Source organism: Panthera pardus, unplaced genomic scaffold (genome assembly GCF_024362965.1).
Source record: "Panthera pardus isolate Hobbes unplaced genomic scaffold, ASM2436296v1 HiC_scaffold_6, whole genome shotgun sequence".
Taxonomy (NCBI): Eukaryota; Metazoa; Chordata; class Mammalia; order Carnivora; family Felidae; genus Panthera; species Panthera pardus.
The window spans coordinates 70,811,032-70,827,731 of record NW_026526991.1 but is presented as its reverse complement, the minus strand read 5'-3'; the positions used below and the strand labels follow the sequence as shown (position 1 = coordinate 70,827,731).

The 16,700-nt window shown below is 35.4% G+C and overlaps 1 protein-coding gene across 3 annotated transcripts in view; it reads right to left on the bottom strand.

Moving 5' to 3' along the window:
- Positions 1-16,700, bottom strand: part of ADAMTS20 (ADAM metallopeptidase with thrombospondin type 1 motif 20) — a 178,399-nt gene that overhangs the window by 37,386 nt on the left and 124,313 nt on the right. For all 3 annotated transcript variants that reach the window (XM_019452494.2, XM_019452495.2, XM_019452496.2), the window contains one exon: positions 7,757-7,924. In XM_019452494.2, the coding sequence (XP_019308039.2) occupies positions 7,757-7,924 (168 nt within the window). The remainder of the gene's footprint in view (positions 1-7,756; positions 7,925-16,700) is intronic.

Below are 16,700 nucleotides of genomic sequence, written 5' to 3'. Positions count from 1 at the left end.
AGGGAAAGATAGCAAAAGAGTGCCATGGCCTATTTTCTTGTTTCTTTGAAACATAGCTTGACATTACATCAGGCGTTGGGTAGAATATACATGCAATCAGTATTTTTAAGGCTGTCTGGGGTGAAGCATCCATACAAGTATGCAAATAGATTTTTATATTGCGGTACCTACTCAAGCCTTATGGAAACCATGACAAACTATACGAGAATTTATACCAGACACTCCATCCCAGTTGAAAACTATTCTGACTTCAACATTCTTAATATCTATAAAACTCACTGCACAATGAAACTATTCTACTACATTGCTTTTAAACATCACTTAAATCCTGAGACTGTATACATAATCTCCCTTAAAGGAAAAATAATTTCCAAGATTGTGTTAAGCTCACCTTTATACTTGCACCATTACAGTTTGGGGATCCAAATATTTGCTAATCTGTTGATTCATGATTGTGTTTCAATGGACAGTGTTTGGGGAAGCTGATTGTACAAACTGTAAACTTAGACAATCTTGCCATAGCCTCTCAGGTTTCCTTTTTCTCATCGGTTCAAAGATTTTGTGTTATTTGTAAAATTTCATAGGATGTGTCCCTAGATTTATTGCTAACAACAGTTCTACCTGTGACCAGCAGCGTTGAGGACCTGAGGCTCAGAGATGGTAAGTCACTTGCCTGTGCTTCTGCCTCTATAAGGCAAGATGAGGGGTGCCTTGGTGGCTCTGTCAGTTAAGCGTCGGACTTCAAGCTCAGGTCATGATCTTACGGTTCGTGAGTTTAGCCCCACATTGGGCTCTGTGCTAACAGCTCAGAGCCTGCAGCCTGCTTTGGATTCTGTGTCTCCCTCTCTCTGCCCCTCCCCTGCTCACGCTCTCTCTCTCTCTCTCAAAAATAAATAAACATTAAAAAAACAATTTAGAAGGCAAGATGAAGTTCAGTTCTTTCTGACGCCTTACCCTAAGCTGTCCTTGCCTTTGGGGGATGGGGAAGGAGCTGGTAACCTCTCTGGGCCCTTGCAGTTCTAGAATGCCAGCTCATATTTACAACACAGCTTGACCACAACCAAGAGCTGTGGTGCCAACATTAATAAAGTATGGAGAACGCCCAGTGATACCGATAAAATTTGTGAGTTTGTTTCATATATATATATATGAAATATATATATGAAATATATATATGAAATATATATATATGAAATAAAAAATGAAATATATATATACACACACACACACACACACACACACACACACATACATACTCTGGGTTATTCCAGAAAGGATTGGAAGTCCTACTGAGGAATATCTGGGGTTGCCCCACTGTTCCCACCTGTGATATTGTTAGGGTAAAAACTCAGGTCTTGCAAGGGCACTTGGGTGGCTCAGTCAGTTAAGCGTCCAACTTGGTTTCAGCTTAGGTCATGATCCCACCGTTTGTGAGTTCCAGCCCTGCATCTGACTCTACGCTGATAGCATGGAGCCTGCTTGGGATTTCGCTCTCCTTCTCTCTCTCTCCCCATCCTCAAGTCATGCTGTCTCTGTCTCTCTCAAATGAATAAGTAAAACTTAAAAAAAAAAATAAGGTCCTTCACCAAACTTTATGTTTCTGTAGGAGTCTCAGAGTAACAAATTTCTTTTTCTGCAACAATAAATGTATATACCTGCAGAATATGGATTTACCATGAATGAAAAAATATTTATATCCCACAAAAGCTAAGAACTTGTAGACTTGAATTTCTCTTACAGACTGTTGCAGCATTTCATTCTAAATGCGCTTGAAAATTTAGTTTTCTTTCTTGTGTGTACAAGTAATAACCACTGACTTGAAAGAGAATTTATATATATGTTTTAACTTATGAAGAACAGTATACATATCTACATAGCTTACATTTACCTTCATTCTGTGCTTAACCAGTTGAATTTTGTCCTCATTGAGTGCTTTCACAAAACCCAGCTCCTTTGTATGGAGAAAACAATAATTTAATGTGTGTTCGGTGCAGGGCACAATATTAAGCAGACTAAAATGTCTAGATGTAATTTAGCTTATCGGAACCTCTTTTGAAAATGTTTAGCCTATAAAATAAGGCTCCTGCAAACATTTTCCAGGGATAATTTCAGAAATATAAACTACATTTGGAAAACTTCCTGCCTCTAAACCTGAAAAAAAAAATCCTGGAAAAAAAGAATTCACAAAACACAGCTTAGCAAGTTGTTCTATCAGACAATTATAATTTTCTGAAATTCAATAAGCCACAGTGGTTTATTGGTCCCTTGGTCATAGCAAAAAATCCACTGAAAAATCCACTGTGACCATGGGTAACTACTACTGTGGGCCTCTTCCCTAAAAGGAAAAAAAAAAAAAAATGGCCTACTGCTTGAAAGAAAACAAGTAACTTCTTGTTTTTCAGTTTTTTTAAGAATAGAAAAAAGCAATTTGATGCAATTTTAGATTTGAACAGAAAAGATAATTTATGGCTTACATGAAATATTTCTTAACCCAATATCATCAATAACCCTAACTGAGAGATCCAACAAAAACTTTTCAAATCTTGTCTTAATCTCATGGACGCATTCAGCAGCACTGACTACTTTCTGTGGAGCCATTCTGGCTTCTGTGATTGAAATCCCCTTGGGCTCCAGGTACTCTATTCTTTTTAGATTGCTCCTTCTCAGAGTCCTTACCTGACTCTGTTTTCTCAGTTCAGCCGTAAATATTAGCAGATTCCGGGATTCTGTTTATAACCTCTGAACGCTCTGAGTGTATACACCCTCTGAACGCTCTGAGCAATTTCTTCTATGCACCAATTTTTAAAATCTGTTCTCTCCAGCCTTGATCCTAATTCTGACCTCAACATTTACATTTCCATGTATTTACAAGAATGTTTTACGTATTTACAAGAACTTTCCTGTGTTTTCTACCTAGATATGTCAAAGGCACCCCAGATTCAACATTTCCAAAGCAGAACTTTTGCCTGGTCAGTCTCCCCCACAGGGGTGGATGCTATGAAGATATGATTACTCACTCTTTAGTCAAGTGACTTACTAGAATGACCTTTTAAGGCACACCTCTAACTCTAAAATATGTATTCTTACTTAACAGCTTCATAGAACTCCAGATTTATAAGCATGTTACATATTATCTTTTTTTAAAATCCAGATAACTAATATGAAGTCAATGGGAGACTATAATTACAAGTATAACACAGATACTGAATGCACTAACTCACCAACACAGCATTATTTAGTTCAAACAGGAACAATCAGACGAACATCCGATTTATACGTAATGTACTGTAACTGCACAGACTGGCACTTGAAAGACTTGACAGTGGAACTGGAGAAGGTGAACTTTCACCAATCCACAGGTACTATAGTCATTTCAGCAACTGCTAGAAATGCCAGAACGTGCATTGCAAAAGTAGGTTCACCAAGCTGCTATTTCATAAATTATTTAAAATTCAAATAGTGATGTCTTGTCTCTTGATGCATTATTTATCTTTTTTTTTTCCAGTAGACTCCACACCCACTGTGGAGCCCAGTGCAGAGCTTGAACTCATGACCCTGAGATCAAGACCTGAACTGAGATTGAGTAGGACGCTTAACCAACTGAGCCACCCAGGTGCCCCTATAATTTCTTAATAATAGATTTAGGTTTTGATTTTACCATAGTTATTCTTAATTGTGGTCTATTTCAGTGAGTCAATAATGTAGCAGCAGTATTCTCAATAGTAGAACGTTTGGAGTTAGGAAAGATTCTAGGAATGTGTAACTTCCATTTCTCTTCGATTTTGAAATTCCTTTTACAGCAATAGTAAATGAATGACCATCAAACCTACCTATACTTTCATACCCTCAGTCTGGGTATATTCGCCATATCCTGAAAGCAGTCATTCCATTTTTGGGTGACTCTAAAGTTAACAAATACTTGCCCAGATTGAGCTGAAATAGTCGTCTTTAAACATTTACCAACCATCTGGAATCTGTCCTCCTTTCCAACACAGAACAAATGCATATTCACTTTCATGTGAGAAAGTATAAAGGGGTAAGTCCTAAAACTGTGGCAGCTATTTTATGACCAGTAGGAGCTGACCAATAAAATCACAGAAATGCCAATCCAGCACCTTGACCTTGTAAAGCTGCTGAGTCAAACTTAAAGTCAGTGACCTTCTGGTTTTGTTATGTAAACAAGGAATGTCTTTGAGTTGAAGCCACTCATCATTAGGACTTTTCTTACTTGCAGTAGAATACAATGGAACTGACATAGAATGGTTGTAACCATTTGACTGTACTTCTCTGGGGATGTGGGAATTTGTCAAGACTTTTCTTACAGTGTGGGTCCTGGAATAGGCACTGCTCCAAAAATCTGACCAGGATCTGTGCCAAAGATTTGAACACTATCCATCACTACTGTGGCCTATTATGTTGCTAGTAATTTAGACAACTACATCATATTTAATATGTGATCAACTAAACTGTTTTTCCCCATAAACTGTAAAATCCATTATGTATCTTGTACTTAGACAACATACCTTTTTTTAACAAAAATAAGCTTGCAATGAATTCAGTACACATAGGAATTAGATTTCTATTCAACGTGCACTATGTGACACAGCGATAATCTACAATTGTTGACTGTAGGTTCCCTTGTAAGAGTGGCAATATATTGCTAAGGAAATATAACGATGACCTGGTATATAATGATGATAATGAAATAATTATGACTGCAACTATAGTAGGGAAAGCTCAAATAGACCTGTGTTCACATGCTTCCCCTGCACCCCCAACTTCCTTGCCTGCTGCAGATATAAGCAACTTAACTTCTATAGCTGTAGTTGACTCTTCACAGGGTCAGGAAGTGGCTGTCCCTTGTTGCTCCCTTCCTATTCCCAATTTTTTCACTTTTCTTGCAGAGATAAAATTATTTCTGCCTCGAAAACTTTCTTGATACATGCCTTAAACCGGAGAGTTAGTCATCTGAGGCCACTCAAAGAAAGGCCATCTTAAGTATCAAGAAAGGGGAGAAAGGAAGAGAGTGAACAGGCAGCATAGAAATGCAAAAACAGGATTGCTGGAACCAACCAGAAGAGATTGAGAAGCGTAGTTCACTCAGCCCCAGAGCAAAAACACATCTTCCCTGTCCTGGGGCTCCAGCCTATCTTCACTGGTAGGAACATCGCTTGGCTGGGGAAGAGAGATGAAGAGGTTCTGGGCTCTTGATCAGAGGCTATCGGGACTTAATTAAGATCTACTATCTTTTAGGCTATAAGAGATATATATGTATACATCAGAAATTTTTGAAAATATATAAATATGGATTTACGTATTTGGGAAATATGGAATTAGAGAAATACAAAATCACTTAAAATGTTAGCAGTTAGCATATAGTTTCAAAAAAAAAAAAATGTTTCCAGGGGCTTTGGGAGAGGGGGCACCAGTCAATAGATGTGTGAGATTTCAGAACTTCTATCACCTTTGGTTCCAGCTCTGATCTTAAAATACTAGAAAGAAAATGATGGGTCTCAGAGAAGGGGAACCAGGCAAGTGGTTGATATCATGTGGCTCTAGATTCAGTAGGGTTGAGTGAGATCCTCTTTCCAAGTTGTCCAGCAGATTAGCCATGATCAAGAGGAGGCAAGAATTCTGGACTTTTTTTTTTTTTCTGAGCATAAAAGCTACATTTGGATGGTACTGACCTAAGTAGATGCAGCATGAAACAATGAGGTCTCCAGCACCATGCCTTAAAAACTTGAATATACAAGCAAAGTTAGTATTCTCAAATAGGTAAAATTAAGTTTAAAACAAAACAGAACAGAACAAACAAAAGAACTCTTATGAACTCAAAAGAACTCTTCAGAAAGTGGAGGGAGATTTTTTTTTCCTTCCTAAATGATTCTAGTATTTACTTTGCCTCTAAAGGTATACATCTGGAGTGAGAGGACAAATGGCTCTGCACACCAATGCTTGTTTCTGTTTGGCAGCAGTTGCTAAAATGAATTACTAAATCCTTTCCTTGAAAAATGATATCAACTACCAAATGAAGAGAGTTACCTCAAAACTCACTGGAGCACCTTTGTGGTCACAATTTGCTAAATGAGTCTTTCCACTTGAGGTATAATGTAAAATAGTAATAAAATGAAATTATTTTACAGTGAGTGATTATACTAAAGCAATGTTACAATTTATACAGTCGGAACAGAGTAGCAACCAGTGATTAGCTCGTAACTACTTCTGAAATTACACTTCTGTTGAATATATTATTACATGTAGCACAGTGACAGCCTGCAATTGTTAACTTCATGTGGGTACTTTTTATAGAATAAATCAAAAGCCAACGACTTCACAAATGGTCATTTGTTTCTGGCAGAGATTTGGGGACTGTGTGGGTGTATGAAGCTAATTTCTATGACAAGGAAAACCAATTCAAAGAGAAGAAAGCAGAGTCTGTACAAAAGCATCTGTGTTTTTTTATAGTCTTTGAATATTCATATCTGTATCTTAGAAACCCCTTAAACACGTCCATTTAGTGAGTCTTATATAATTTCATACTTGGTGGTAAGCCAAGGCCAATTTGTTAGCACTGATGATTGATTTGCTGTTGTGGGGCTGGAGGTCAAGGGTCAGAAAGTGTCCCTCATGAATACCAACCACAGCAGCTGCACAGCAGAAGAACCCTGGGGATCAACAGGAATGCTGGTGGCCAAGAAGCCAAAGTCTGCCCCACTTCCACACCCATCCCCCAGTGGTTCCTGGCTGGTGTCAGAATTAGAAAGTCTCTGCCACATGCTGCCTTCAGTGCTGCATTCAGTGACTTTACAGTGTTTCACCCTTTGGGGAAAACCACTTTGCCATTATTCTGGTGCATTATATCTTGGTGCAGATAAAGTAAGGCAAACCCTGATTTTTTAAAATGTTTATTTATATTTGAGAGAGAAAGAGCGTGCGCACGTGCGCGTGTGTGCACGGGGGAGAGGCAGAGAGAGGAGACAGAATCCAAAGCAGGCTCCAGGCTCTGAGCTGTGGGCATGGAGCTCAATGTGGGGCTTGAACCCACGAACCATGAGATCATGACATGAGCCAAAGTCAGACGCTTAACCAACTGAGCCACCCAGGTGGCCCAGGCAAACCCTGATTTTAAGCAAAACATAACAACTATATAAATTGAGAGTTGGAAAGTCTTTTTTGCAACTAAATCACACTATTCAAGATAAGATATTTAGCCCAATACTAAGGCTCTTAGTGAACAAGTTATCCATTGTCCCTAAGATTCAGTGGCCTGAGACAATGCTGAAAAGTAGGCATGGATTTTGCTGAGTCTTTCCAGGTGTGTTCACTCTAGCCTTCGACCAGCTCAGGCTACCTAGTTCTGGCATGTTCCTAACTCTTAAAAGACTCCAATGATGCTCCTGTTTAGAACTTAGCAGTCCCTTCTCCAAAACGTAACCTTAGCTCAAAATCCAAGATTTTGTTGTGGAAACAAGGACGTTGTTATATATATCATCATCTATACTTGACTTTTAAACTACCTGGAATAATATGATCATCAATAGTCACAAAAAATCAACGGACTAATTTGTTATTTAGATATAGACTTAGCAAGTGTGTTAACAATGTACCTTAATTCAGAGCATAGTATAAAATCATGTTTAACAGAGTAAAACACATTTTAGTGGAGTAAAATTTTCAAGGTTATATCAACATAGGGATTTGAGATTTTCTTTATAAATGCAAGAATACATTTATAATTACAAAATACATCACTTACCTCCTTCCACCTATTGGCTTTCCATGAAGGGCATCTGACAGATCTACAAGCTTTGTGAGTTCGAGGTTTCTGTAGATGACTGCAATATGTTTCTTCTAATTTCCCTTGGAACTGGTCAATGCAAAGCACCTCACGGTACTTTAAACCTTTACCACAAGAAGCTGAGCACTAGAAAATAAACACGAATATACTTGATTCATTTTATTTGACTAATTTATCTTCAAAATATATAAAACAAAGCAATCAAAACATCATTGCTTTCTTGGATATTTCTAACTGGAGAGAATTTACAATTTGTCCATCTGCCCTGGACCATCAATGGACATTGAAGTACACTGACGGACATGAGCTATCCATTAATTCCATAAGAAGTAGTGTCTACAGGGTACCAAGCATTCTTCTGGTACATAAATGGTTTAGATCCCCTAAGGTTAAAGAGTATCTGAAGCTAACTCCGGTTACCACACATGAGCATTTAAATTTTGTATAGTCATCACTATTCTATTTTTAACCCTATATGTTTCCCACACTGCAAAGTATGCTTAGGATGTATAAAGAAAATGCAATGATTTCTCAATGCAGGGAACTGTGATTGAGAAAGGAGAAAACTTATTTTTTAAGTGCACTCCAGTTCAGGTTTGTTTTATGCATCAATCTGGAAACATATCTCTGTACAATCAACCCTCCAATATACTCAGTAAAAAGATAACTAAAATCTCTGTAAAGATGTAAGTGAAACAATGACTTCATTTTTCAGCCAGTTTCCATTTAATGAGTGAGGCCAGAGCCATGTTGTGGAAAGAGCTTGGGCTCTTTGAAAGAGCTCTGCTTCTTACTACCAGGGTGACTCTGGGTGCATTTCATAATCTGTCCAAGACTCAGTTTCTTCATTTATAAAATGGGAATAATAACACCAATATTACAGGTTCATTATAAAGATGAGATAAAGAATATGAAAGGTCTAATCCAGTCCTGTTACATACAGTACGTTCTCAATAAATATTAGCTTCCTTTTCTACTGTTTTCCTTTACATGGTTTCAGGATGTTGGCAATTTTCAGCATAATATATGTACCAGAGAAAACTTAAGACACGGATTCCAGACAACTCCTATCATACCTCTGAGACAGCTGTTCACATATGGTTTCATTTAGAAACATACACTGAGTTCTGAGAATATTAGATAATATATTATATATTTTATCTATAGTTCAAAGACTGTGAGACTATCTAATACAGACTATTAGATGCTTAAAATATTTTAAATTAAAAAAACAGTTGGGGGATAATTTATCATTTTATATGATCTGCAATACTATATCTCATTTGTGTAGGCAATTGATTTAATTCAGTGCCTTGATTATTAAGACTTATTATCATATCTGAAATGTCACTTACAGGTCACTTAGAACACACTTAATTCTGTGAAAATCCCTAAGGGAACTTCGTAACTTACAGTGAGTATGCATTCTTTCCTATTGACCTTCTCTCTTGGATCTAGCTATATGCTCTGTTCTTTCTGACTTGGGTACTTCCCTGTTTCTTGACTTCACTATCTGTTTTTCAAAGAGTATGTTATCTTTTATACCAGAAACATTACATATTATTGAGCATGAAGCATATATCATCAGGAAGTATATATACATGTTCACACATGGAAAAATGTTTTTCTCCTGAGGTACATATTATTATTTCTAAGCTTTAGATCTTTAGAACAGAAGAGCATTCATTACTCTTCCTGTCAGCAAGCATTACTGTGGATAATTAAGATCAACACAATTGTTCTTATGGAAGATGTAAAAATATTTGGTAACTTATTTGTTCTATTATTGAGTTTCTACTATATACCAAGAGTTGAAGACACAGATTCATTAAACACCTTTTGCTTTTGCCCTTTACTCTCAAAATATTTATAATCTAAATGACACATACCACCTATTAAATCAATTATACCAAAGTAGATCTACAGAATATTAAACCCAATAAAAATCAGAAAAAAACACAAGTCATAAAGACCATTAAAATAATACAATAAAAATTATGGATTTAAGAAATTCTGAAAAGTAACCATTCCTTTTGGGATGTTTGATAAGTACTCAAGCAAGGAGAAGGTGATATTTAAAGTCAGTTTTGAAGAAGTAAGCTTGTCGATGGACAAAGATGGATGGTCATATATTTGTTTAGTAAGTCTTCTCTGGACATTGCCCATGTGTCTGTTTTGTAAAATTCTGAGTTTTAACAATGCCAAGAAATCCAAGAATCACACAGTAAATATGCAGCTGATTATTGATATTTCTGATAAAAATGACCATTCATTTATTAAACTATGTACCATAAGAGGGGATACTAAAGATTCTACTTTAGAATTCAGCGATGTATTTCCTCTACGAGCAATATCTATGAATGGAATGTAAACTCAGACATTGTAGTGCACTATCAAAGCCAAGATTATTCTTCATAAAACTGAATAGTGTCTCCTACTCTAACTCAAGATCGTCTTTCTCTTCATCATTATTCTAATCTTTAACCAAGACTATTATTAAACATAATTTTAAACATTTTTTTGGCTCAAAAACTGACAATGGTTTCCTATTGCCTTCAAAAGTAAATCAAAACTTATATTCTTTTTTGCTTTCTTGATCCATTAAATTTTAGTCAACATACCTTTCTGACCTTATATTGTTACTTTTCAACACACACCTTTGCTCTACTTAGGCATAATACAGTAACTTTCTCTTTAATGTGACATATTCACTCAACAAGAGTGCCTAATTCACATTATTTCCTTTTACCTCAATTAATCACTTCCTTTGATGCTTGCTAAATGTGATTTATCCTTAAAGGTCTAAGTCAATCCTATGTCTAAGGTAAATACATGTCAATCTTTCACTTCTCTAAATTCTTCTGAGTCTCACTCTGGTTTTAGCACTTCATCATTTTCTACTTTTGTCACATTCTTTATCTACCCAGACTTCTGGAGGTCAAGGACCTTTTAAAGATTACCCATATCACCCACAAAAAGGCAGGTAGAGTAAATATCGGCTGATTAATTGATGTTGATCTTTGGTGTAAGCAATTCCTTTTGTTTTTCTTAAACTCTAAGGTAATTTATTAACACATTTTAAATTCCTTGGAATGTATTTATTGGTTTGTAAACCAAAGTTCTCTAGGAAAGACAGACATAAAGCACAAAGAATTGCAAAATAAATTATGCTTGGTTGCACTTTTAAAGTAGAGCTCTTTTTCCTCAAGATTTGAAGGGGAGTAAGTATATTATTTATCAAGTCTGATGAATTCTATATGATGATTTAAGTAGAAGAGATCATGTTATGCAAAGAATCATGTTTTAGCTGGAATGAGGTTTTCATAAAGGGAATAACTAGTGAAATGCTACCCTCTTTCTTGCAAACCACAATACGTTCTGAGTTGCAAAGATACCACAAATTGGCCCACTTGATAGGAATACTCAAACATGACAATTCTTTTCTTTGGTACTCAGCAAATTTTTTTGTTTGTTTTTCTCTTTTATATTCCTGATACCATCCTACTCCCTTGAGATTTTACTAACACTGTGTATTTTCCTGCACTCTCATCAAAAGAATTCTTAAAAATCATCCCTATTGTTCTTAGTTAACATAGTGTTAAGTTCTGAGATATTTTCATAAATGCGGTGGGATAGTAGAAATAGGATACAATCTACTTCAGAAGTGCTGACATTAAATATAAGTAACCTGAACTGCCTATTCCCATAAACTAGGTGAAGACAAATGTCTACTTAAGGCAAAAAGAAAATTTGAAACAAATATAGGATTTTCAAGCTCTAAAAATGAAATACAATCTCCAGAGTTGTGCAGGTTGGATGGCACTTTCAATTCCAAGGTGGAAAGTTGGAATTAATCATTTTAATATGACTCACTTTGTAACAAGTCTATTCTTGTTTTTAAAGTTGTACATAATTCCAGAATAAGACTATTTTTAATATTTGAGGCGTGGGTTATTATTTTGTTTGTAAAGATATTATAAAGGAGGGAATTGACAGTTTGTGACAGATGTTGATTCTAGACACTTATATTGCTAAACAAAATAAGGAAATGAAGTTTACTTAACTCCAGTTCTCAGTAATGGAAAACATCACCATCAGGTACATGAAATGGTGCTCAACATAATAATCAGGGGAATACAAATTAAAAGTACAATGAAATATCACATCACTCTTATTGGGATGACCATAACCAAAATAATGAATAATTAATTCTGGTGATGATGTGGAGAAAGGAAACACACAGTGCTGTGTGCACTGCTGGTGAGATTGTAAACTGGTACAGCCACTACGGAAAGATAGTATAGAGAATCCTCAAAAAATTAGAAATAGAACTACCATAAGATCCATTTCTTTTGAGAATTTATCCAAAGGAAATGAAAATACTAACTTCAAAAGATATCTTCACCCCTACATTCATAGCATTATTTACAAAAGCCAAGACATGGAAACAACCCAGGTCCATCAATGGATAAATGGATAAAGAAGTTATGGCAGGGGCACCTGGGTGGTTCAGTCGATTAAGCAGTTTTGGCTCAGGTCATAATCTCAGGGTTAGTGGAATCGAGTACCACACTGGGCTCTGCACTGATAATGTGGAGCCTGTTTGGGATTCTCTCTCTCTGAGCCTCCCTGACTCGCATGCTCTTTCTCAAAATAAATGAATAAACTTAAATAAAAAAAAAAAGAAGCTGTGGCACACATATATACAATGGAATATTATTCTGCCATAGAAAGTGAGAAAATCCTGTTATTTGCAACAACATAGGTGGACCTTGGGGGCATTATAAGTGAAATAACTCAGAGAAAGATACTGTATGATCTTACTTATATATGGAGTCTTAAAAAAACAAAAACCAAAAAACTCAGAGATAAGATTTGTGGTTACCAGAGGTGGGGGACGATGAGAGGGAGGAACTGGAGCAAAGTGATCAAAGGTAGAGACTTCATAAGTACTAGAGATGTAACATATATCCTGATGACTATAGTTAACACTGTGATACTATATACAGGAAACTGTTGAGAATAAATTCTAAAAGACCACAAGGAATTATTTTTGCTTTTGTTACTGTGTCTATATGAGATGATGAATACTAACTAAACTCACAGCAGTGAACATTTCACAAGAGAAGTCAAATCATCATGCTGTACACCTTAAACTTCTGTATTGGTGCATGTCAATTATACCTCAATAAAACTGGAAAAATTGGATGAAGTGAATTTTTGCTTTATTTCTGGCTAGCACATCATCTGTCTCCTGACAGCAAGGTCCGTAGTCATCTGCCGAAAATGTGAAAGCTCATAGCCATATGTCTGGGCGTCATACCTGTCCACTTACTCATTGTATGGCAGGCATTAGCCCATTTCCTCAGACAACCCAGGAAAACCTACAACCAGGTAACAAAAGCATTCACGCAATCATTTTGTTTTAGAAGAGCCAAACTCCCAGGAACGCAATCGTTGCACATTACAGATCTAAATCTGAATGCACTTCATTACAAACCAGAAATCACTTCCATTACATGTGACTGAAGAAGCATCAAACTACTATGTATAAAATGGTGGGATTTAAACACAATGATAGCAAAAAATATAATCAGGTATTAGAGTGTCTCTTGAAATAATTTGAGAGAATTTAGTTGTGTGTTCCTTAGCCTTAAAGTGCCAGTTCTAAAAATATCAACTAATTTCTCAGTATAGGAACATGTATTATTTATCTTTGATCTTTTGCAAAACTGAACTGTGTTATGCTTCTGTAGCAAAGATAAAAATTTTTAATGGGAAATTTTGACCGTAACTATTTGGCAGGAGACTTTTTAAATTTTTTGGTAATTATATGATAAATGTCCTTACAACACTATCACAAAACAAGATTGATCTATGAAATGACATAATAGGGAAATGAGTTTCAGATCAAGACAGACCATAAATTAGATATTTTGCGGAATAAAACACTTGTGTGTATGTGTACATGCATATATGTCTTATCTATTCTTTTTTATTTTTAAGAAGCCTGTAGCATTCTTTAAGTAAAATGAGAAGGCTGCATCTGAACCCAGGAACAGCATGGTTTTTGAAATCTTCAGGAAGCCAGTAACATCTACATATCTAAGGGTAAAGCCCAATTTCAGTAAGATTTTAGATGAGTTTTATGCAACCACTCTGTAATTAGGGGCATGCCCTACATTGGTAGGACACTATTTTAAATAGAACTCCTCATCACAGAAGTAACACATTAACGTAGTTAGAATAAATAGCCAGACTATAGAATAGGCTTAAACGAACAAAAAAAGGCAAAATATGCATAGTGAGAGTGGGGTGTTAGCTCTGTAAAATAGTACTGCTACTGTTCCTTTAATTCAATGCATATGTGCACTAAAGAGTAAGATACTAAATCTATCAACAGTGACCCTATTCACAGTATTTCCTGAAAGATTATACATAGAGTTTCAAAATTAAATGGAGTTTGAAAATTCTTTTTAACCTGTTACAGACATTCTTTGATTATACAGCTTTAATAAGCCAAGACAGCATTTGGTCTTAAAAATAATCACTACTGAATATGAAATATTTCATATTCTATTGCATTGCTTCTGATTAATTTAAAGTTTGCAACTCCAGACATTTAAATTTTTTTTTAAGTCAGATTCATTTGCAAAAATGTTTTGAGTCCCAACTTAAGGGACAAAGAAACACATTATTAACAAACATATCCAGCAAACTTACATTGCATTCATGTCATTGTAATAATTATAACACTTTTTTAAATGTTTATTCATTTCAAGAGACATCGAGAGAGAGAGCTACAGAATCCAAAGCAGGTTCCAGGCTCTGAGCTGTCAGCACAGAGCCTGACTGGGGGCTCGAACTCACTGACTGTGAGATCATGACCTGAGCTGAAGTCAGTGGTTTAACCAACTAAGCCACACATGCACCCCGATAATTATAATTTTAATTTCTATTTCATGTTCTAAATTATTTTAAATATACATATTGTATATATTTATGTACATACACAATGAATTCATAGTTCTAAGCTAATATCTCAATTATATTTCAATATAATTAATATTGTCTAAATTATGACTTTGGACAAGTTTTGTGATTATTTTCACCTTCAAATATAAAACCTGAAACAAAGTTGCAATCAATAACTAATGCAAATACTTTACAGAAATTTTCTCTTATACGATATTATTTTATACGTATAAAATATCAGAAAATCAGAAGGAAAAATCATCCCAGTGACAGATAACTGTAGTACCCAATCATCTGATTAGTTTTCTTCAATAATAAGATTTGATGAACAATCATTACAAACATGCCAACATTAGTTATTGAACTCAGGTTTATTTTGCTGTAAGAGTAAATGTAAATTTTTAAATTTTTATTTAAATCCAAACGAGTTAACATATAGTGTAATAATGGTTTCAGGAGAATTTAGTGATTCCATCACTTACATATAACACCCAGTGCTCATCCCAACAAGTGCCCTCCCTAGTACTCATCACCCAGTAAATGTAATTTTTATTCAAAATGTAAGCACTATCTATAGTTAAAAACAAAACAAAACAGGAAAAACTCTCAAGTTTAAATTTTGTAATTTATTTTCTTAGCTTTCTAATAGTATAGTTGTGTGTACTACAAAGGGGTAATGAACATTTCTGATTCTTCTATAAAATCTGTTTAGCAATTAGAACTCATCTAAACAGTTCCTTGGGGTCATCATTGTAAGTTTACTTTTTCTTAATGTCTTTATACAAATCACAACAACTAGGACATTACTTTTGTAAGATTGTATGGCACATTCCAAGATGAAAACCCCACTCTTGTCCCCTGGGAGCCTACATCCAGAGTCATGAGCACCTGCCTCCCTGGATGGAACAAACTAGAAAACTATTTAGTGTGGGTAGACCATAAAAAGTTTAAAAGGTCAGAAAAATGACGAAAGCATACCTTTCAAAAATATTGACTTTTAAGGCATTGCTATGGTAACATTTATAAAATTCTTAAAATCAAGTGTCAGCAGAATAGCAGGATTTACCATTTCAAGTTTCTACAAATGTTCTGTGCTAGTTGTGGGAGTTAATAGAAATAAAGCCAAGAAGTTTGCTTTTAAGTAGGGTTATAATGGTCTGAAAAGGACAGAGAACTCTCAGATGAGAAATAAAAAAAGATCTATGAATGCTTTGATAAGGAAAAGTCAGAGTTGAAATTAAAAGAACAATACCCGTTGAACATATTTACATCTATTTATCATATGTAATAAAAGTTGTGAAGCAAGAATGTTTTAGGGATTAATTTTAGTGAATTTAAACTAATTTCAAAATTATCTTAATTAGATTAAAATGAATTCTTTGTGTTAAAATTTAAGGTGGGGTTTAATAGTTTTTACTATTGGGAAGTAGAGGGTAGAATAAAAGGGCATGGGATTTGGAATCAGACACCTACATTTGAGTGTCCATTGTCAGCTGAGCAACCTTGGGCTAGGTGCTTAACCTTGCTGATCTTGTTTTCTCACAATAAGGTGGCAATGATACCCACCTCAGGGTAGTTGTGAGATTAAAGGATAACATATGAATAACCTAAAACACTGCTTGACACAAGACTCAAAATGCATATTAAACTTCCATTCCCCTTTTTCTTCCTTTCCTAATCCTTAGGAAATACAAACTGGTGAAAATACAATCTATGGCATGGATTTCTCTATGAAACACCTGAATAGAATATGGAGGTTGTTCAAGGCACATACATTTAGAATTCATTCAGCGATGAGATAGAAGGATAATCACCCCAATGGAATTCCAATAAGATTCTATCTTGTTCTCCCTGTAAAACAAACTCTGCTTACCTAGACACTGAAAAACACACCAGACATACCTTAAGTTATTGTCACAGTGGGCAT